At 37.3% G+C, this 22,163-nt stretch overlaps 1 protein-coding gene across 1 annotated transcript in view; it reads left to right on the top strand.

Moving 5' to 3' along the window:
• Nucleotides 1-22,163, top strand: part of GABRA3 (gamma-aminobutyric acid type A receptor subunit alpha3) — a 267,558-nt gene that overhangs the window by 136,629 nt on the left and 108,766 nt on the right. The window contains exon 4 of the mRNA XM_079911398.1: nt 7,768-7,889. Coding sequence (XP_079767524.1) covers nt 7,768-7,889 — 122 coding nt within the window. The remainder of the gene's footprint in view (nt 1-7,767; nt 7,890-22,163) is intronic.

The raw sequence follows: 22,163 nt of genomic DNA, 5'->3' as shown, positions 1-22,163 counted from the left end.
TAGCTATGTTTCTCCAGCTTGGAGAAGTGGCCATCTGTATGGGATGTGCTATATGCCCCAGTAGTACTCTCTCATCACCCACGGGCCAGGGACCAGCTGGCCCCAAGGTAGATTCTGAGCTGTGTTTGTGAACTCAGTTCCACAGGCTGTGGGACTGTATATTTCTTGCTTCTGGTGTCTGCCCCCTGGTGGGTGAGGTGGGTCTAGAGGTTCCTGCAGGCTTCCTGGTGGGAGGGACTGGTGCCTGCCCACTGGTGTGTGGAGGTGTGTCTTGGCCCTCTGGTGGGCAGTGCCATGTCAAGAGGAGTGTCTAGAGATGGCTGTGAGCTCAGGAAGTCTTTAGGCAGCCTGTCCGTTGATGGATGGGACTGTGTTCCTGCCCCGTTGGCTGTTTGACCCGAAGTGTCCCAGCACTGGAGTCTAGAGGCTGTTGAATTGGGCCAGGTCTTGGTGCTAATGTCCAAGCAAGATGTCAGCCTTCAGATGGGTACTCCCAGGTGTGTTCACCTCCAGCTTTTATGTCCCAAGAAAACCACAGTTGCCCTCTGCCTCCTCAGGAGACCCTCGAAGACCAGCAAGTAGGTCTGCCCCAGGCTCCTATGAAGTCACTGCTTTTGCCCTGCGTCCTGATGCATGCAAGACCTTGTGTGTGTCCTCCAAGAGTAAAGTCTCTGTTTCCCCTCTGTTTTTTTAATTTTGTTTTATATTGGTGTATAGCTGGTTAACAATGTTGTGTTAGTTTTGGGTGTACAGCAAAGTGATTCAGTTATACATATACCTGTATCTATTCTTTTTAAAGTTCTTTTCCCATTTAGGTTATTACAAAATATTGAGCTATACAGCACTTTTTTCATTCTAATTTCTAATTTCTTTTGTTTAATTCTCCTCTGACTGGATAATATCAAACTATCTGTCTTCAAGCTCACAAATTCTTTCTTCTGCCTGATTGAGCATACTGTTGAAGCTGTCTATTGCATTTTTCATTTTATCCATTGTATTCATCTTCAGAACTTCTGTTTGGTTCATTTTTTAAAAATTTCTGTTTCTTTGTTGAGTTTCTCATTTTGTTCATGTATTATTTTCCTGAGTACATTGATTTGTCTATCTGTGTTCACTTGAATCTCATTGAGCATCCTTACAATTATTATTATTAATTATACACACAAAAATTCGGGCTGGTTGTTACCTATAGGGGAACAGGAGGGGCTGGGTTGGATTAGAAAAGTACGCACAGGGGCTTTTGGGGTTCTGGTTATTTGGTTACATAGAGGTTCACTTTATAATAATTGAACACTATGCAGATATGCATTTTTATACTTTACTCAATGTACAGTTCACAACTGTCTAAAATATAAAACTTTTATGAGTTTTAAAATTGTACAATGATGTCAAATTATACATATCCTTTTGAAGCCCAATGTTATTCAGATTTTTGATTTTGGGCTTTATCTGGCTTAATACATGTCAATCTAATTTACTCATTTTCATTGCTGTCTAGGATCATATGCAAAAGCCAGAGTTTACACTTTCATTCTCTAACTGAGCAAGCGTTATTTCATATTTATGTTTTGCAATTAAAACAGTACAGTATGGGCTTCCCTGGTGGCACAGTGGTTGAGAGTCCGCCTGCTGATGCAGGGGACACGGGTTCGTGCCCCGGTCCAGGAAGATCCCACATGCCGTGGAGTGGCTGGGCCCGTGAACCATGGCCGTTGAGCCTGCGCGTCCAGAGCCTGTGCTCCGCAACGGGAGAGGCCACAACAGTGAGAGGCCCACATACTGCAAAAAAACAAAACAAAACCAAAAGAACAGTACAGTAGAGAAAACTTGCTACTTTCCTCCTTATGCTCAGGCAAAGAGGTTTCTAGTAGAGTCCAATAGACTTGAAATTGCTGAGTCACAAGGACTGTCCATCTTCAACTCCGTTAGATCCTGTCAAATTGCTCCTGGAAGTAATTGCATCATCTGACCCTCAGAATAATTCCTGGTTCCTACATGTTCCCCAGTATTTGCTATTACCAAACTTTTCAGCCTTTGCACATATGCTGGCTATGAGATGAATCCCCTTGGTGTTTTAACTTGCATCTTCCCAGTTACTAGTAACGTTGAGCATCTTTTCTTGTGTGTCTTGACATTTCTGGATCCTCTTTCATGAACCATGTGTTCTTATCCCTTGCCCATTTTCAATTGAGCTGTTTCTCTTTTTCTAATTGGCATGTAGGAGTTCTTTATATTTTGAACTCTTTTTCAGATAACTCACAGATCTCCATTTCTTTGGGGTCAGTTATTGGAGTATTATTTTGTTCCTTTAGTGGTATCACATTTCCTTACATTTTCATTTTTATGATTGGTTTGTATTGATGTCTGTGCATTTAAGGGTGCACTCACCTCTTCCATTCTTTTTGGACTGGCTACAGTAGTGAAAGACTTTCACTTGGAGGTAGCTTTAAAAGGCACCAGCTGGGTGGGATGCAGCATCCTTGGTTCCTGGTGAGGCACAGTGGTGTAGTCTCCATGCTGCTCCATTGGCAGACATTGCCATTGGCCAGACTGTCGGTGTCTTCTGTGGCCAAGGCTGCAGAGGACCTGCAGGTGGCAATGGCAGATAGGGCTATTGGAATCTTCAGAGGCTAAGGCTACTGGGGTCTTTCTGTTCTCACCCCTTATTTTTTTGCCCATGGGAGGGTGTTCTACCTGAGGAGATCCTTCTCAATGCCTGGTCTGGCATGCTGACACATAGAACCCTCAGAGCTAATGCCCGAGGATCCAGTGCACATGGAACTAACACAGCACCTGGGTCCTGAAGCACAGGTGCACTTGCTGCAGCTATATCACTGGTTTCTAGGATGTGGGCATGTGTAGATATCCCATGGAACCAGTACCTGGGTCTCAGGGGCTCACCGCTGTGACTCTGGCTGGTAGGGAGAGGGCAGAATGCAGCAGTTCCACAAGCCATGGGATGACAAGGTACAATGGTGGCTTGAGCCCAGGGGCCAGGGTACAGTAGTAGCATAGCCTGGGGATGGTGGGTCAAAGTTTCAACTCTGGCCCCAGGGGGAAGTTGCAGGAAAGCAGTAACACAACTCTGTTAAAGCTATGTGTTGGGATCCAGGGACCTGGGCACAGGGCAGTGGCAGCACAGTGCTGGCAGTGATGGTCAGAGCTGTGACCTGGAACCCAGGGGATGGGGCTCAGGGAAGTGGCTACCTAGTCCCAGCTATCATGTGTCAGAGCCCTAACCTGAAACCTGAGGGGAGAGCTCAGGTCAGTGGTAACACACCTGGGAATGATGTTTCAAAGCGTTGATCTGGGATGGGGGTTGGTGGAGAGCTCAGGGTAGAGGTAGCCTGGTTTCAGCAGTGATGGGCCAGAGACACAACCTGGAATCCAGAGTTCAGGGTTCAGGGCAGTGGAGTCCACCTCAGCAATGACAGTTCAGAGTCTTGACCTCGGATTGGGATGTGTGGCCCAGGGCAGCAGCCACATCCCATGCAATGAAGACCCAGAGCCACAACCTGGAATGCAGTGGGTGGGTCCCAGATGGCAGCATCAGGACCCTGATAATGGAGGTCTAAGAGTGACTTGGGACCCAAGAGGTGGGGCTTAGGGCAATTTTAGCACCACTGGCAATGATGATTCAGAGCCTTGTCCTGGAACCTGGTGGGTGGGACTCAGGGCAGCAGCAGCAAAGCCTGGATAATGGCAGCCATAGTGTGACTTATAACCAAGGAGGCTAGACCAGGGCAGAAGAGGCTTTCCTGGTGAAGGTGGGACAAAGCCTTGACTGTGGCCAGGGGAGAGTGAAGAGCAGAGGCAGCTCCAATCTCGTATATGGCAAGATGCTGTGGCATCTGATTTCTAAGAGTGGGGCACAGCAGCAGCTGGGGACCCTGAGGGCAAGTCTCACCTCAGTGACAGCTACAGGGAGTAGAGATGTAGAGGGGGCCACTCCATTTCATCAACTGACATCAGAATCAGGAAAGACTGTGGGAGACCTCTGTAGCAAAAGCTGCAAATGTCCACAGTGGTGAGGCTTTTTGCTGGGGTTCTCCTGCCCTCCTTCTCCCTGTGTGGTGAACTTCCTCAGAGGTGATTCTTCCAGGTGCAGAGCAGGTCCTGACTGGGAGATGAGGTGACATAGGTAGCATGCTTCCTGTACTTTTCTATGTGGCCATCCTTGATTTTTGAGCTCCTCAGGTTTTTGCTACTGCTTCTTTGTTTTCTAGAGCTTTCCCTTAGCTGTTTTCTTCAGTTTGTAGTTATTTATTGTTCTTATGGATTTGTGTGTGTGTGTGTGTGTGTGTGTGTGTGTGTGTAAGGGGGAGATGAGCTTTGAGACCTCTCCATCTTGTTGACACTACCTTCTGCATAGTAATTTTGGATTTTCTTTATTTTTAAAATCTGTTCTCCCCCAGGAGATAATACAGTATTAGGGAAAATGCCATCCTTTTAATGAAGTAAATTTATCCTCTCTTTAGGTTGTTTTATGAACTGTATCAGCAACTCCACATCTGTGCCTCTTCTGCTTCCCCCTGACATAAACACATCAGGGTCCTTTCTCAGTGTAGTTGAACTAATACTTATTACTTACCCTGAACTTAATCACTTGGTGAGCTTAACTTTTCCCATAGCATAGAAGTGCATATCTTTCAAAGGTGTCTCATTACATCTTCAGGAGTTTGGGGGAAAAGGAATGATCAACCTCAATGTATGTTGAGCTTTACCATTTACAAAGCAATTTTATGGTTTATTATCTTATTTACTTATTTCTTCCGAAAGCATTATAAGTTGGAGAATTATCTCTGTGTCACATGTAAGGAAATAGTTCACATGATCAGTTAGTGGCAGATTCAGGACTAAAACTCTGTTCATTTGACCCTAGTTCTTTGGATTTACCACTATTCCATTTTTAAGACTAAAAAAATGACTAAACTTGCCTAACCTATAGATACTGTATTAGTAACATCATTTTCATTTTAAATGATGCATTATTAATATCATATTTAGTCCAGCCAGTAATGACAGATATAAGGCAAAACAAGCATGGTTATTGCATCAGTCTCATCAACTTAATAAGCATGTGGCTTTAAACAATCCCTTTCTTTTGTTGGTGTCTTAGGTTGTCAATCTGTAAAATGAAGGGAAATAATTATATGGTCTCTAAGGTCCTCCATAATCCTGACATACTATGATTCTTTGTTGTTCCCCCGGACTATTTTGGATGGGTACAAACTACAGAATCTTCAGCTTGTTGCACTTCAGTTATTTAAGAAGAGAGAGTTCTAACTTGTGTTCTAGATTAAACAAGATTCCAGCTCCCCCTGCAATAATTGACCACATAAGAAGAAAAATTTATCAGGAATCAAGTGCAAAATCATAGAGAAATCTATTGAAAATTGTTTTGGAATGATATTTTGCATTAATTTTTGACTTAAAATTTATTAGTGAAGAATGCTGCTATCAGCACAGAGTCAGAAAGGGATGGAAATGCATCATCAAGGAAATTATTATTTCAGTAAGAGAGGCAGCACAGTATATTGGCTTTATATTCAGGAATTCTGGATCCAAATTTTAACTTTTCCATTAACAGTCAGTGTGGTTAAAACTTATGTTCAGGGACTTTACAATTTCCATCTATAAATCCACCTGGAGTAGATATCTCTGAAGCCCTTTATAGCTTGCTATGACTCTGTGAGGATTCTACTTTTTATCCCCTTCCAGTAATAAAAAAATTGGCTTTTCATTCAATTCATAGACCTATTTCCCAGAAATCAAACTAGGCTAACCAGGGTCAAGATTCCCCGCAGTGAGAGTTAAGGGAAAATGAGAAAGAGGTTTTCACAAAATCAATTGAGCTCCTGTAGCCTCTCTCCCCACAGCCCATGTAAGATGGATTCAGAACATCGGTGATTAAGTTAAATGTGAGCCAAGACCTGACAGGGTGTCTGTTTTTATCTCTTCAGCATATTGATGTCAGTTAGCTCTGCACTACAGTTTCCTTCTTTCTTCCCCCTTCCAAATGAGGTATCTGTATCACTTGTGGTACTCTTCACTAAACCAGCCAATCACCTCTAGTCTTCACTGGTTTCCAGTGCTTTTTGACCAAAGCTTTCCTTATGGCTTTGGCTGATGGGGGTGCCAATATTTTGTTGTGACTATTTACATTTGAATTATGCATTCAAGTACATAAGCTACTATTTTACAAAAGAGAAAACAAACTTTGAATACTTCTAGATATTAAGTATTAAGTCTGGAAATTTTAATGCATTATTTAATATTGATACAACATATCAGTGAAGTTATTTTAATTTTAAAGATGAGAAGGCTATTACTAGAGGTGTTATGTGACTTGCTTAAGGTCACTCAACTAATAAATTCAAATTCATGTCTCCAGACTTTTTAGGCCTAGGTACCTTTTTCATTCCACGTGTATCTATTTTATCATTTGAGTGTCTCAGAACACCTGTAAGCAGAGGAGCGATTACCTTTACCTTTTTTCTGCTCTGTTTTTTTTCTATAGACACACAGTTGATGCTCATTAAAGATGCATTGAACGATTATGTGAATTGAATTCGGTTTATGAACTAAGGAATTTGGGTTCAAAATGACTTTTCAAAGTTTATCAGCCAGGGAGTGGCAGTTTAGAGTAAGAACTATTCAATTCAGATGTGCCTACTATTTTGGTGGGAAGACATATTGACTGCCCCTCAAGATTCCTTCTAACTGTTAACCTGTCTCTTATTGCCCCGATTAACTGGATGCTATGAATAGTTATTATATATCTATTAATGGCGACCTTCTGGGTCCAAAGTAAGAATGGGTAAAACTGAGACCTATAGGACTATAATTTGCTTAATTGTCTACTCCAAATCACGAATACAGCTGGTACTAGGATGTAGGATTCCTGACTTCTAGATTATTACTTGATTCTACACCATGCTTCTTGACCCTTGGCAACAGCCATTTCCTTCACTATATCTCTCTTTCCCCAAAACTACCCAGGGCCTTTCTTTATTTCTAGTCCCGTCAAACCACACCAAGCCTCTCCTCATAAAGTGAAAGCATTAGTCACAGCCTCGGCCTGATTAGGTGATTAGTAAAGTGCCCACTGCTTGGAAAGGCTTGCAGAAGGCATCCACACTGGATAAGCAGAAGGTAGCTGAGGGTCTCTAGAAAATCAGAAAATTTGGATTATAGTTCTATCTCTGACCCTCACTAGCAATACGACTGTGGGCAAATTTGGTGTTCTCTCTGAGCTTATTTCCCCATGTATGAAATGAAAGAGATTAGGAATCTCTTAAGCATTCTGGTAGCTTTAACATTTAATGGACTGCTATTGCTTTGTTGCCTTATCTCCATAGGGTGAGAGATAGGTAGATTACATGTAATTCAAAGGTCTTTCTGGGTCTGTTGTCCTGTGAACCTGTGTTTCTCTAGGCTAGAAAAGGGGTAAGTTAACAAAATTTTCCTTTTTTTTTTTGGAGGCCCTTTTGTTCATGAAACAAAATGTGATAAATCAACTTTATGCCATGTATTATTCCCACAGATATCCTGTCCAAGATTTCTACTGGTGTTTCTCCACTGCTGGGTTGGGGCTGGACTGTATGTTTGGCTCATGCCAAAGTGCTTGCTGGTTTGGTTGCGGTACAAAGCTATTTAATTGGCCCAGTCTACTGATTGACATTTTCTTGAATTAAAGTGTTAGACATTTAATTGTTTGCTATTAAGAACTATTATTTTGTGTCTCTTTTTCTTCCACTGCCTCAGACTCTCTCCGAAGCATGCTCCAGATATTCCTGATGACAGCACCGACAACATCACTATATTCACCAGAATCTTGGATCGTCTTCTGGATGGCTATGACAACCGGCTGCGACCTGGGCTTGGAGGTCAGTTATTGTTTCAAGATCTTCTTGGCTATTGTCATCTAAAAAGATTCTTAAGGTACCTTCAATAGTGTCTTGATCAATGAGGTTAGTGTAAAGCTGAGTTTCTTCCCTCTGAGCACTGGAAATTAGTTCTAATCCTTCATTTCAATGGTCAATCTCTCTGGTCTGGTTTTGGAAGGTTCCAAATTTCACTTAGGTAAATGCATATAGAGTATTAAACCACAACATTTGGTCACACCCGTTTCTGGTAATAAAATACCAATCCCTGCCTGGATGGCAGGTGTGTCCCAGGAACAGCTGGGAAACATGTCTTTGTTCTAAAAACCCTGAGCACATATCAGCCTGATATTCCAAAGAGGAGAAATCTGATGGCTAGATGGGATCTCAGTTTAGTATGATCAGCAATATGATCGCAATGAAGTAAATGCATTATAATACCTCATGCACCATATTGAAAGGGCAAGTATACCAATGTATTTATGTTTTTTTCCTGAACCATTTGAGAATTAGATGCAGATATCATAACCCTTTATCCCTAAATACTTCAGTGTGTATTTTCTTAGAACAAAGAAGTTATTTTATAAAATTACAATGAAATTATAAATTCAGAAAATGTGACCTAATACTATTTACTAATCTGTAGTCCATATTCAACTTTTGCCAATTATCTACATTTATTATATGATATTCTATTGTAATAAAACCCTTTCCTTCTCTTTAGTTAATTAGGTAACTATCAGCATGAACAGATGGATTCTTATTTTATTGAATGAAATGTAATCCATTAATATTATTATATATTATTATCTATTTTGATTACAATGTTTGTTCATAATTCCCTGTGTTTGCTTGGTGGGAGCTTATTCAAGCTGACTTTTATTCTCATTTTTGAGCACTTTTTGGCATAACAGTATATTCCAGACTTAACTTGTACTCTCCCTCATTCAGCCTTATAATCAATCATTTTTTCCAAGAAGAAACAGCATCTTTTTTTGTGGGAAATTATATTTAAAATCCAACTTCTGTGTGCTAGATATTTTCATTGCTACTGGGTGTCATTTGCATCTAGGACCTTTCAGTGGACAGAATTGAGAAAATAGAAAATTACATATATACATATACACACACCTGTATATATTCGTATATATATATACATATAGATATATAAACAAATATGTGTATAAATGTAGACATATGTGTATGTGCATGTGTAATGAGTCTATACTGATACCACTAATTCCAATTGAACAAATTATTCTTCACTGATTTACTAATTTGTTTTATTCTACAATATACATAAAATAGTGAATAGTGTTGGAATTACTATACCTATACCACTATAATAAACTCACTTATTAATTAAAGTTAAAGATATGTTTGCATGGTCTTTTTTTGGGGTTGTTTGTTTTTAGATGAAGGCTATATGGCTCTTGCTTTAGTATAAATAATAGATTGGAACAGGGCAGTATTGGAGGAAGAGAAGACCAGTCAGAAATTGATTTCAGTTGTCCAGAATGAAGGTGATGATTGTGGGAATGTAGAGAATTTGGTGACTGATTAAATTATGGGATTAGGGGAAAGGGAGGAGAAAATGATAACCTCTAAGTTCCTGGTTTAGATGAGTGAGTGGTGCCATTTTCTAAAATAAGGAATATTGGAGGAGGAACAGTAGTATTTTGTTTTATTATGTTTCTTTTGGGGTTTGGTTGGAACAAAGAAGGTAGGGGAAGGAGGTGGAAATTAGTTGTAGACATTAAGAGTTTGAGTACCCATGAAAAATATGCATGGAGCCTTTTGCTCTGGCTAACATGGAGTAACAGGAACCAGATTTATCTTCTTAAAAGACAACTAAGAAATGAACAAACATAGTATATAGTAGTTATCAGAAATTGAACAAAGGCAGCACAGGACAGTGATTCTTGAAAGAAGTGAAACAAACAAGCTGAGCCATAGGATTATATCACCTTACTGCCTCAATAAATTTCAGGCTGCAGTGTAGGGAGGGAGAATCCACATAGTGCCTGGTGGACTCCCTTAGTTGATGAGAAAGAGTTTTGAATTTGGGGTGGCCAAGATGGCTAAAATTTGTAGGGCAGAGAAGAAGCAAGAGGTGCATGGAGAAGTGAGAGTTGTGCAGAGGGAAAGATCCAGAAATCTGCTGAGAATTTCCCTCAAGTTTTCAGGTAAGTACTGCTCAGCTCATGCATATAAGGAAACAGCCCAAGGTTGAGGAAAGGACCACTGGACAACAGCAGATGGAATAATAGGGTTGGGAATAACTTGTGTTGCTACCAACCAGAGTGGAAAAACTTGCAACATATGGGGTTAGGGTAGGGTACTCAGAAGAATATGGCTTCAGTGGCATGGCAAAACCATCCCCAAACAAAGGCTGTTCTGGTCCCAACTAACAAAGCTTAAAAGCAAGCTTGAAAAGTAAATATCAAAATGTTTTCAGAACATTATCTCAGAACAAAGTTTAAGAATATTTGCACAAGGTGAATGTACAATGGCTGGTATGTAGTCAAAAATTACCAGACATGTAAAGAAGCAAGAAAATACAACCCCAAAAGGCAGAATAACCAATCAATAAAAACAGATGCATAAATGACACAAATGAATTAGTAGATAAGTATATTAAAATAGGTATGTCTAAATTCCATATGTTCAAAAGTAGAGGAAAATATGAGCATGTTGAGTAGAGACATGTAAGTTAAAAAAACAAAAACAAATTGAACTTCTAGGTATAAAAAGCACAATATCTGAGGTGAAATGCATACCAGATGAGACTAACAACAGATTAGACACTGAGGAAGAAAAGATTGATGAGCTTGAAGACACAGCAATGGTAGCTAGCAAAAATGAAACACAGAGGGAAGAAAAGACTGAAAAAGTGAACAGGACATCAGTGCACTGTGGGATAGCTTCAAGTGGCCTAATATAAGTGTAACTGGATTATCTGAAGGGAGAGGCAGAAAATGTCTTTGAAGAAAATCTAGTCAAAAAATATTCTAAATTTGATGAAAATTATAATCTGCCCAAACCAAGTTCAACAAACAAGAAACATGAAGAAAATTACACCAAGGGAAATTATCAAATTGCTTAGAACTAATGATAAAGAGAAAATCTTAAAAGCAAACATAGTGAAACAGAACATTTATATACACAGGGAAAATTTTAGAAAGACAGCAGGCTTCTTGTCAGAAACAGGGAAGCAAGAAGGTAGTTAGCAACAGCTTTAAAATACTAAAAATGTCAATCTAGAATTCTGTACCAGAGATAATATATTTTAAAAACATAGGTAAAATAAATACATTTTCTGACATATAGAGGCTAAAAATTTCATCACCAGCAGGTCTGTACTGCAAGAAATGTTAAGGGAAATGTGTCAGGCAGAAGGAAAATGATGCTAGATAGAAATATGGATCTATAGGACTTCCCTGTTAGTCCAGTGGTTAAAACTCCATGCTCCCAATGCAGGGTGCCCAGGTTCAATACTGGGTCAGGGAACTAGATCCCTCATGCCACAACTAAGAGCACATATGCCAGAACTAAGACTCAGTGCAGCCGAATAGAATAGAATAGAACAAAATTAAAAATAAATAAATAAATAAATAAAATTAAAATGGATGTATAAAAAGGAAGGAAGAGCAACAAAAATGGAAAATATGTGGGTAAATATGTCTCTTTTTTTCCTAAATATCTTTAATAAATAACTACCTAAAGCAAAAATAATAACATTGTATTGTGTGGTTTATAATGTATATGTGAGAAAAATGTATGACAACAATAGCACAAAGGCCAGAAGATGAAATGGAAATACACTGCACATGATGTGATATGATATTATTACTTGTAGGTAGATTGTAATAAATTAAGAATGTGCACTGTAGAACTTAAAAATTATAGCTAATAAAGCAAGAAAGTTTATAAAATCAATAGGAAGGCAGAAAAAGAGAAAAATGTAACAAAGAATAGATGAAACACATGGAAAACCAATAGCAACCATATTAATCATCACATTAAATATAAATAACCTAAACTTCTATTTTAAAAGGCAGAGATGGTCAAAATAGATAAAAAGAAAGACCCACAATTGGTCCCTGAGAGAAACCCACTTTAAAGATAGACAGAGAAAGACAAATATATGATATCGCTTATATGCAGAATCTTAAAAAAATGATACAAATGAACTTATTTACAAAACAGAAACAGACTCACAGACTTACAGAACAAACTTAAGGTTTTGTACCAGGGGGAAAGGGTGAGGGAGAGGGATAGATTGGGAGTTTGGGATTGACATGTACACACTACTATATGTAAAATAGATAACCAATGAGGACCTACTGTATAGCACAGGGAACTCTGCTCAATATTCTGCAATAAATGAAATGGGAAAAGAATTTGAAAAAGAATAGATACATGTATATGTATAACTGAATCACCTTGCTGTACACCTGAAACTAACACAACATTGTTAATAAACTATGCTCCAATATAAAGAGAAAGAAAAGAGTACATAACAATCCTAAGTATTTATGCACCTAATCATAGACATGAAGCAAAAACAGGAAACTGAAAGGAAAAAGAGATGATCTATAATTATAGTTAGAGATTTTAACACTCCTCTCTCAATAAACAATATAACGAGTAGACAGAAAATAAGTAAATGTAGCAGAAAGAGGAACCATTGTCAACCAACTTGACTTAATTGTCATTTGTAGAACACTCCAACAAACAGCAGCAGAATACACCTCCTTTTCAACTGAACCTACAACATTTACCAAGATAGACCATATTCTTTGTTGTAAAAAATTAAAAGAATTCACAGTATACAAAGTATGTTCTCTGGCCAAAAGGAATAAAATTAGAAATTAAAAACAGATATATCTGGAAAATCTCCAAGTACTTGCAAACTAAATAATATACTTCTAAATAAAATATAAGTCAAAGAAGAACTAAAAAGAAAAATTTAAAACCTTTTCAATTAAATTAAATTAAAAACATGGTATAAAGTAGTGCTAAATTAAAGAAACTTATAATACTAGATAACTGTTTTAGAAAAGACTAACCTTAAATCAAGTCCCCATGCCTGGGGTTGACAGCAGCTCCAGGTCTCCTCAGCTTGCCTTTTCCAACATGGACCACTGCCCCATGAACCAGATCAAGGACACTTCAGGGCACAGTAACCTCAGCAGTGCCATGCCCAAGTTAGAGTCTAGATTCCATGAATGGGGGCTGGGAGGATGAAGGGATTTCCTACCTCTCAGCCAAACTTGCCCAGAATTTAGCCATAACAATAGGTAGCTTGCTCTAGGATGAGAAATGCTGGTGTCTTGCCCCTCCCAGGAAGATAGCCCTCTAAGTGGGAGCTGGGAGAAGAGAGAGCCCTGTGTTCTTTCTGGGCTGCACCAGTCTGGAGTACAGTTTCCTTCAGACTGATCTGGGAAGGGGGAGGGTGGGAACAATTCTTGTTTTAAATAGTCTGGACTCTTGATTTCCTTACTGAGTTTTAGTAGATTTTCTTTAATAAATAGTTTACTTTTCTTTTGTTGTATGCCCTTAGGACCATTTCCAGAAACTTTAAATTGTAGTTTTTAAAATACATTTTGCAAGTTTCACTGAGGAGCAAGTCTGCAGAGCTCGTCATGCTTTCATGCCAGAAATGGAATTTCTAGTAACATTTTTTAAAGATTTCATCAGATTATATACCTAGATGATTATGTCATATGAGAAGAAAGTTTTAATTCTTCCTGTGCTATATGGATGCACTGGTTTTCTTCTCTTGTTTTAGTGCACTGACTAGACCTCGCATATAATGTTGAACAGAAAAGATGAAAACAGACACCATTGTCTGTTTTTGATCTTACAGAGAAAGCTTCCAGTCTTTCACCATAAAGTATGATGTTAGGTGTAAGTTTTTCTTAGATGCATTTTATCAAGTTCAGGAAGTTCTCTTCTACTCTGGTTTTGAAAATTTTTAATGAGAATGAATATTGCAATTTTTCAAATGGTCTTACTGTGTCTATTGAGTTGATTCTATGACTTTTAAAAAGTTTTGTTAATATGGTGAATTACATTGATTTTCAAATGTTTAAACCAACCTTCATTCTCATGATAAATGCCACTTGTATATTAATTACTTTATATTATAGATAGGTTTGAGGTCTGGTAGTATAAGTCCTCCGGCTTTGTTCTTCTTAAAAATTGTCTTGGCTATTTTTGGCCCTTTGCATTTCTAGATACTTTTAGAATCAGCTTATCATTTTCTAATAAAATCTGGAATTGACTTTGCCTTGAGTCTATAGGTTAACTTGAGGAATTTAAAAAATTATAATACTAAACCTTCTAAATGATGAACATGATATATTTCTCCATTCATTTTGTTCTCCTTTAATTTCTCTCAATAATGTTTTGACATTTTCATTTTAGAGGTCTTGCATATTTTTGATTAATCAATGCCTTGAGACTTGATTTTTCTTTATTTATTTATTCTTTTTTTATTTTTTATTTTTCACGGTACGCGGGCCTCTCACTGTTGTGGCCTCTCCCGTTGCGGAGCACAGGCTCCGGACGTGCAGGCTCAGTGGCCATGTCTCACGGGCCCAGCCGCTCCGCGGCATGTGGGATCTTCCTGGACCGGGGCACGAACCCATGTCCCCTGCATCGGACTCTCAACCGCTGTGCCACCAGGGAAGCCCCTTGATTTTTATTTTTAAATTTTGTTACTGCTGTGTAGAAATATGATTGGTTTTATTATTTTTTAAAATTAATTTATTTTTGGCTGCATTGGGTCTTTGTTGCTGTGCGTGGGCTTTCTCTAGTTGTGGTGAGTGGAGGCTACTCTTCGTTGTGGTGCTCAGGCTTCTCATTGTGGTGGCTTCTCTTGTTGTGGAGCATGGGCTCTAGGCACCTGGGCTTCAGTAGTTGTGGCATGCAGGCTCAGTAGTTGTGGCACACAGGCTTTGTGGCTCCATGGCATGTGGGATCTTCCCAGATGAGGGCTCGAACCTGTGTCCCCTGCATTGGCAGGGAGATTTGTAACCACTGCACCACCAGGGAAGCCCATGATTGGTTTTATATTTGCCTTTCTATCCAGAGACCTTGTTGTATTGACTTATTGATTTTAATAGTTTTCTATTGTTTCTTTTACATTCTCTTAATACATATTTATATCATTTAGCTTCACTTAGGTTTTTAATGCAGGACTACACAAATTCCTTGATATGTTAATGATAATTATGAATATATAGGATGAAGTTTTAGTATGTAGTCTTTGGTGACCATGGGACGTTTCTTCCCCCAAAACACCTATTAAGATCTCAGTTGGAATGTAAGTAACATATAGACCAGATTGGGAAATGCTGCTCTGGAGACCTCCCTGGTTTATTAATATCCAACCTAAAGTGTGCTTTCTAGAAGTGAGCATAATACTCTAGATATGTTCTAGTTACCTCATGGTAAAACAGGGATTAATGTAGCCTAAAACAGAATTAGCCTACTTGGTGATGACATTACCCCCTTGGATTACTCTGAGCTTTTTATCAAGTAAAATCCACCAGATCTTTTTCTCATGACTATTGACCAGCCAATTGCCTCAATCCGACGTACTATGGCATTTATTTTTAAACATTAATGCATGATTTTCCCTATTTATCCTTATTAAATTTCATTCTATATGTTTAACTCTAATCATTTCAACCTACATAAAACTTTTGAAATCCTAAAAGTTCAGTGTATTACTATCACTTTTAGTTTTTTATTTTATTTTATTTTTTAACATCTTTATTGGAGTATAATTGCTTTACAATGGTGAGTTAGTTTCTGCTTTATAACAAAATGAATCAGTTATACATATACATATATCCCCATATCTCTTCCCTCTTGCATCTCCCTCCCTCCCACCCTGCGTATCCCAACCCTCTGCATGGTCACAAAGAATTGAGCTGACCTCCCTGTGCTATGTGGCTGCTTCCCACTAGCTCTCAATTTTACATTTGGTAGTGTATATTTCTCCATGCCACTCTCACACTTTGTCCCAGCTTACCCTTCACCCTACCCATACCCTCAAGTCCATTCTCTAGTAGGTCTGTGTCTATTCCCATCTAACCCCTAGGTTCTTCATGACCTTTTTTTTTTTTTTTAGATTCCATATATTTGTGTTAGCATACGGTATTTGTTCTTCTCTTTCTGACTCACTTCACTCTGTATGACAGACTCTAGGTCCATCCACCTCACTACAAATAACTCAATTTCATTTCTTTTTATGGCTGAGTAATATTCCATTGTATATATGTGCCACATCTTCTTTATCCATTCATCTGTTGATGGACATTTAGGTTGCTTCCATGTCCTGGCTATTGTAAATAGAGGCGCAATGAACATTGTGGTACATGACTCTTTCTGAATTATGGTTTTCTCGGGGTGTATGCCCAGTAGTGGGATTGCTGGGTTGTATGGTAGTTCTATTTTTAGTTTTTTAAGGAACCTCCATGCTGTTCTCCATAGTGGCTGTATCAATTTACATTCCCACCAACAGTGCAAGAGGGTTCCTTTTACTCCACACCCTCTCCAGCATTTATTGTTTGTAGATTTTTTGATGATGGCCATTCTGACTGGTGTGAGATGATATCTCATTGTAGTTTTGATTTGCATTTCTCTAATGATTAATGATGTTGAACATTCTTTCATGTGTTTGTTGGCAATCTGTATCTCTTCTTTGGAGAAATGTCTATTTAGGTCTTCTGCCCATTTTTGGATTGGGTTGTTTGTTTTTTTGATATTGAGCTGCATGAGCTGCTTGTAAATTTTGGAGATTAATCCTTTGTCAGTTTCTTCATTTGCAAATATTTTCTCCCATTCTGAGGGTTGCCTTTTCGTCTTGTTTATGGTTTCCTTTGCTGTGCAAAAGGTTTTAAGTTTCATTAGGTCCCATTTGTTTATTTTTGGTCTTATTTCCATTTCTCAAGGAGGTGGGTCAAAAAGGATCTTGCTGTGATTTATGTTATAGAGTGTTCTGCCTAGGTTTTCATCTAAGAGTTTGATAGTTTCTGGCCTTACATTTAGCTCTGTTATCCATTTTGAGTTTACTTTTGTGTATGGTGTTAGGGAGTGTTCTCATTTCATTCTTTTACATGTAGCTGTCCAGTTTTCCCAGCACCACTTATTGAAGAGCCTATCTTTTCTACATTGTATATTCTTGCCTCCTTTATAAAAAATAAGGAGACCATATGTGTGTCGGTTTACCTCTCAGCTCTCTATCCTGTTCCATTGATCAATATTTCTGTTTTTGTGCCAGTAGCATACTGTCTTGATTATTGTAGCTTTTTAATGTAGTCTGAAGTCAGGGAGCCTGATACCTCCAGCTCCATTTTACTTTCTGAAGATTGCTTTGGCTATTTGGGGTCTTTTGTGTTTCCATACAAATTGTGAAATTTTTAGTTCTAGTTCTGTGAAAAATGCCAGTGGTAGTTTGAAAGTGAAATAAGAAAACACTCCCATTTACCATTGCAACAAAATGAATAAAATATCTAAGAATAAACCTACCTAAGGAGATAAAAGACCTGTATGCAGAAAATTATAAGACACTGATGAAAGAAATTAAAGATGATACAAACAGATGGAGAGATATACCATGTTCTTGGATTGGAAGACTCAACATTGTGAAAATGACTATACCACCCAAAGCAATCTACAGATTCAATGCAATCCCTGTCAAACTACCACTGGCATTTTTCACAGAACTAGTACTATCACTTTTAGCTTCATGCTCTCTCCATACTTGAATCAGCATGCCTCTTATGTTTTTAGATTTTATTGAGGTATAATTAACAAATAAAATTGTAGGATTTAAGTATACCACATGATGGTTTGATATGTGTATACAGTGAGAAAGGATACCCCTCAGCAAGTCAACATATCCATTACCTCATATATTTGTTTTTTTTGTGGGGGTGAGAATATTAAATTCTACTCTCTTAATAAATGTCTTTTTTATGTGAAGAAACTTTTAAAAAATTGAATTATTGCCAATTTACAATTTTATATTATTGTTTCAGGTTTACCAAATCATGATTCAATATTTTTGTTAATTACACTCCATTTATTATAAAATATTGGCTTTATTCCCTGTGCTATACAATATATCCTTACAGGTTTTTTTATTTTATACATAGTAGCTTCTACTTCTTAATCCCTTACACCATCTTGACATTTCCCCCTTCCCTCTCCCCACCGGTAACCACTAGTTCTCTATATCTTGGAGTCTGTTTCTGTTTTGTTATATACATTTGTTTATTATATTTTTTAGATCCCACGTATAGTGATAACATAGACGACTTGTCTCTGCCTGACTTACTTCACTAAGCATAATGCCCTCCAGGTCCATCCATGTTGTTGCAAATGGAAAAATTTCATTCTGTTTTATGGCTGAGTAGTAATCCAGTGTATGCATGTGCATGTGTGTGTGTGTGTGTGTGTGTGTGTGCGCACGCGTGCATAGGTATATATATATGTATATATAGTGTATACATATATATGTACACATACCACATCTTCTTTATCCATTTATCTGTTGATGGACACTTAGGTTATTTCCATATATTGGCTATTGTAAATAATGCTACTATGAACATTGGGGTACATATATCTTCTCAAATCAGTATTTTCGCTTTCTAAGTGTATATACCAAGGAGTGGAATTTCTGGATTATATGGTTGTTCTATTTTAGTTTTTTTTTTTTTTGAGGTACTTCCATACTGTTTTCTACAGTTGCTACACCAATTTATATTCCCACCAACGGTGTAGGAGAGTTCCCGTTTCTGCACATCCTTACAAACATTTGTTAATTGTGGTCTTTTTGATGATAGCCATTCTGATAGGTGTGAAATAATATCTCATTGTGGTTTTGATTTGCATTTCTCTGATGTTTAGCAAAGTTGAGCATCTTTTCAAGTGCCTATTGGCCACCTGTATGTCTTCTTTGGGAAAATGTCTGTTCAGGTCTTCTGCCCATTTTATAATTGAGGGGTTTTTTTGTTTGATACTGAGCTTTTAAGAACTGTTTGTATATTTGTGATATTAACCCCTTGTTGGTCATATAATTTGCAAATGTTTTCTGCCATTCAGTAACCTGTCTTTCATTTTGTTAATAGTTTCTCTTGCTGTGCTAAAGCTTTAAAGTTTAATCGTCCCATTTATTAATTTTTGCTTTTGTTTCCTTTGCCTGAGGAAGCAGATCAAAAAAATATTTCTATAATTTATGTCAAAGACTGTTCTGCCTATGTTCTCTCCTGGGAGTTTTATGGTTCAGGTCTTACATTTAGGTCTTTAACTCACTTTGGGTTTATTTTTGCATATTATTTGAGAAAAATATTCTAATGTCATTCTTTTACATGTTTCTGTCCAGTTTTCCCAGCACCACTTATTGAAGAGACTGTATCTTCCCCAATGTATATTTTTGCCTGTTTGGTCATAGGTTAATTGACCATAAGTGTGTGGGTTTATTTCTGGGCTCTCTGTTCTATTCCATTGATCTAGTTGTCTGTTTTTATGCCACTACAATACTGTTTTGATTACTGTAGCTTTGTAGTATAGTTTGAAGTCAGGGAACATGATACCTCCAGCTTTGTTCTTTGTTATCAAGATTGCTTTGACTGTTCAGGGTCTTTTGGTATTCTATATAAATTTTAGGATTATTTGTCCTAGTTTGTGCATTCTGATAGGGATTGCATTAAATCTATAGATTGTTTGGGGTAGTATGGATATTTTAACAATATTAATTATTCTAATCCATGATCATGGGATATCTTTCCATTTCTTTGTATCATCTTCAATTTCTTTCATCAGTGTTTTATAGTTTTCAAAGTATAGGTCTTTCACCTCCTTGGTTAAGTTTATTATTATTTTTTTTTTGGTGTGATTTTTAAAGGGGATTGTTTTCTTGCTTTCTCTTTCTGATATTTCTTTATTAGAAAAGTAACAGATTTCTGTTTATTAATCTTGTATCCTGCAAATTTACTGAATTAATTTATTGATTCTCATGTTTTTTTTTGTGGAGACATTAGCATTTTCTATGTATAGTATCATGTCATCTGCAAATAGTGACAGTTTCACATCTTTGCTTCCAATTTGGTTGTCTTTTATTTCTTTTCTTGTCTGCTTGCTATGGCTAGGACTTCCAATACTAAGTTAAATAGAAGTGGCGAGAGTGGGCATCCTTGTCATGTTCCTTAGTTTAAAGGAAAAGCTTTCAGTTGAGCATGACGTTAGCTGTGGGCTTCTCATAAGTGGCCTTTATTATATTGAGATATATCCCCTCTATACCAACTTTAATGAGAGTTTTTAGCATGAATGTATGTTGAATTTTGTCAAATTCTATTTCTGCATCTATTGAGATGATAATGTGATTTTTATCATTTTGTTAATGTGATATATCATATTGACTGATTTATGGATATTGAATCATCCTTATATCCTTGAAATAAATCACATTTGATCATGGTGTCTGATCCTTTTCACGAATTGTTGAATTTGCTTTGCTAATATTTTGTTGAGGATGTTTGCATCTATATTCATCAGATTTATAGGCCTTTAATTTTCTTTTTTTGTAGTGTTTCATGATAATGGTGGCCTCATATAATGAGTTTTGGAGTGTTCCCTCCTCTTCAATTTTTGGGAATAATTTGAGAAGAATAGGTATTACCTTTTCTTTACATGTTTGAAAGAATTCCCCTGTGAAGCTGTCAGTTCTTAGAATTTTGTTTTATGGAAGTTTTTGATTACTAATTCAATTTCAATACTAGTGATCAGTCTATTCAGATTGTCAATTTCTTCCTGATTCAGTCTTGTAAGATTGTATGTTCCTAGAAATTTGTCCTTTTCTTCTGGGTTGTCCAATTTGTTGGTACATAACTGCTCATAGTATTCTCTTATGATGTTTTGTGTCTTTGAGACATAAGGTATAATTTCTCCTCTGTCATTTCTAGTTTTGTTTATTTGAGTCCTTTCTCTATTTTTCTTAATGAGCCTGGCTAAAATGCATATCAATTTTGTTTATTTTTTCAAAATAACAGCTCTTGGTTTCATTGATCTTTTCTTGTATTTTTTGGTCTCTCTTTTATTTATTTCCATTCTGATCTTTATTATTTCCTTCCTTCTGCTGACTTTGGGCTTTATTCTTCCTTTTCTAATTACTTTATATGGTAGGTTATGTTGTTTATTTGAAATTTTTCTTCTTTCTTGAGGTAGGCCTGTACTGCTATAAATTTCCCTCTTAGAACTGCTTTTGGTGCTTTCCATAGATTTTAGAAAGATGTGTTTTTATTTTTATTTTTCTCCAAGTATTTTCTCATTTCCTCTTTGATTTCTTTGTTGACCCATTAGTTCTTTAGTAACATGTTTAGTCTCTACTTGTTTATGTTTTTCCCATTTTTTTCCTGTAATTGATTTCTAGTTTCATACAGTTGTGGTCAGAAAAAAATGCTTGATATAATTTCTATCCTCTTAAGTTTGTTGAGACTTGTTTTGTGGCATGTGATCTATCCTAGTAATCTTCCAAGTGTACTTGAAAAGAAAGAATATTCTGCTATTTTTAGATGGAAGGTCCTGTATATATCTAAGTCCAACTGGACTAATATATCACTTAAGGCAACTGTTTCCTTATTGGTTTTCTGTCTGGATGATCAGTCCATTGATGTAAGTGGGGTGTTACCATTATTGTATAATTTTCAGTTTCTCCCTTTATGTCTGTTAGTATTTGCTTTATATATTTAGGTGCTCCTATATTAGGTGAATATATGTTAACAAATGTTACAGTCTCTTTTTGTAGTGACACCTTTATCATTATATAATGCCGTCCTTTGTCCTTTGTTATAGACTTTGTTTTAAATCTACTTTGTCTGATATTAGTATTGCTACCCCAGATTTCTTTTCACCTCTGTTTGCACGGAATATCATTTTACATCCCCTCACTTTCAGTCTCCGTGTGTCTTTAGCTCTGAAGTGTGTCTGTTATAGGCAGCAAATAGATGGGTTTTGTTCTTATGTCCAATTGGCCCGGCCACCCTATGTCTTTGATTGGAGCATTTAGTTCATTGACATTTAAAATGAACATTGATAGGTATGTACTTACTGCCATTTTGTTACTTGTTTTCTGATTGTGTTTGTAGTTCTTTTCTGTTCTTATTTTAGTGTCTTTTCTTGTGGTTTGATGATTTTCTTTAGTGGTAGCTTGTGTTCCTTTCTTTCTAGTTTTTGTGAAGGTTTTAAATTTCTGTT

Source organism: Stenella coeruleoalba (genome assembly GCF_951394435.1).
Source record: "Stenella coeruleoalba genome assembly, chromosome: X".
Lineage (NCBI taxonomy): Eukaryota > Metazoa > Chordata > Mammalia > Artiodactyla > Delphinidae > Stenella > Stenella coeruleoalba.
This window is presented reverse-complemented; position numbering and strand designations above follow the sequence as displayed.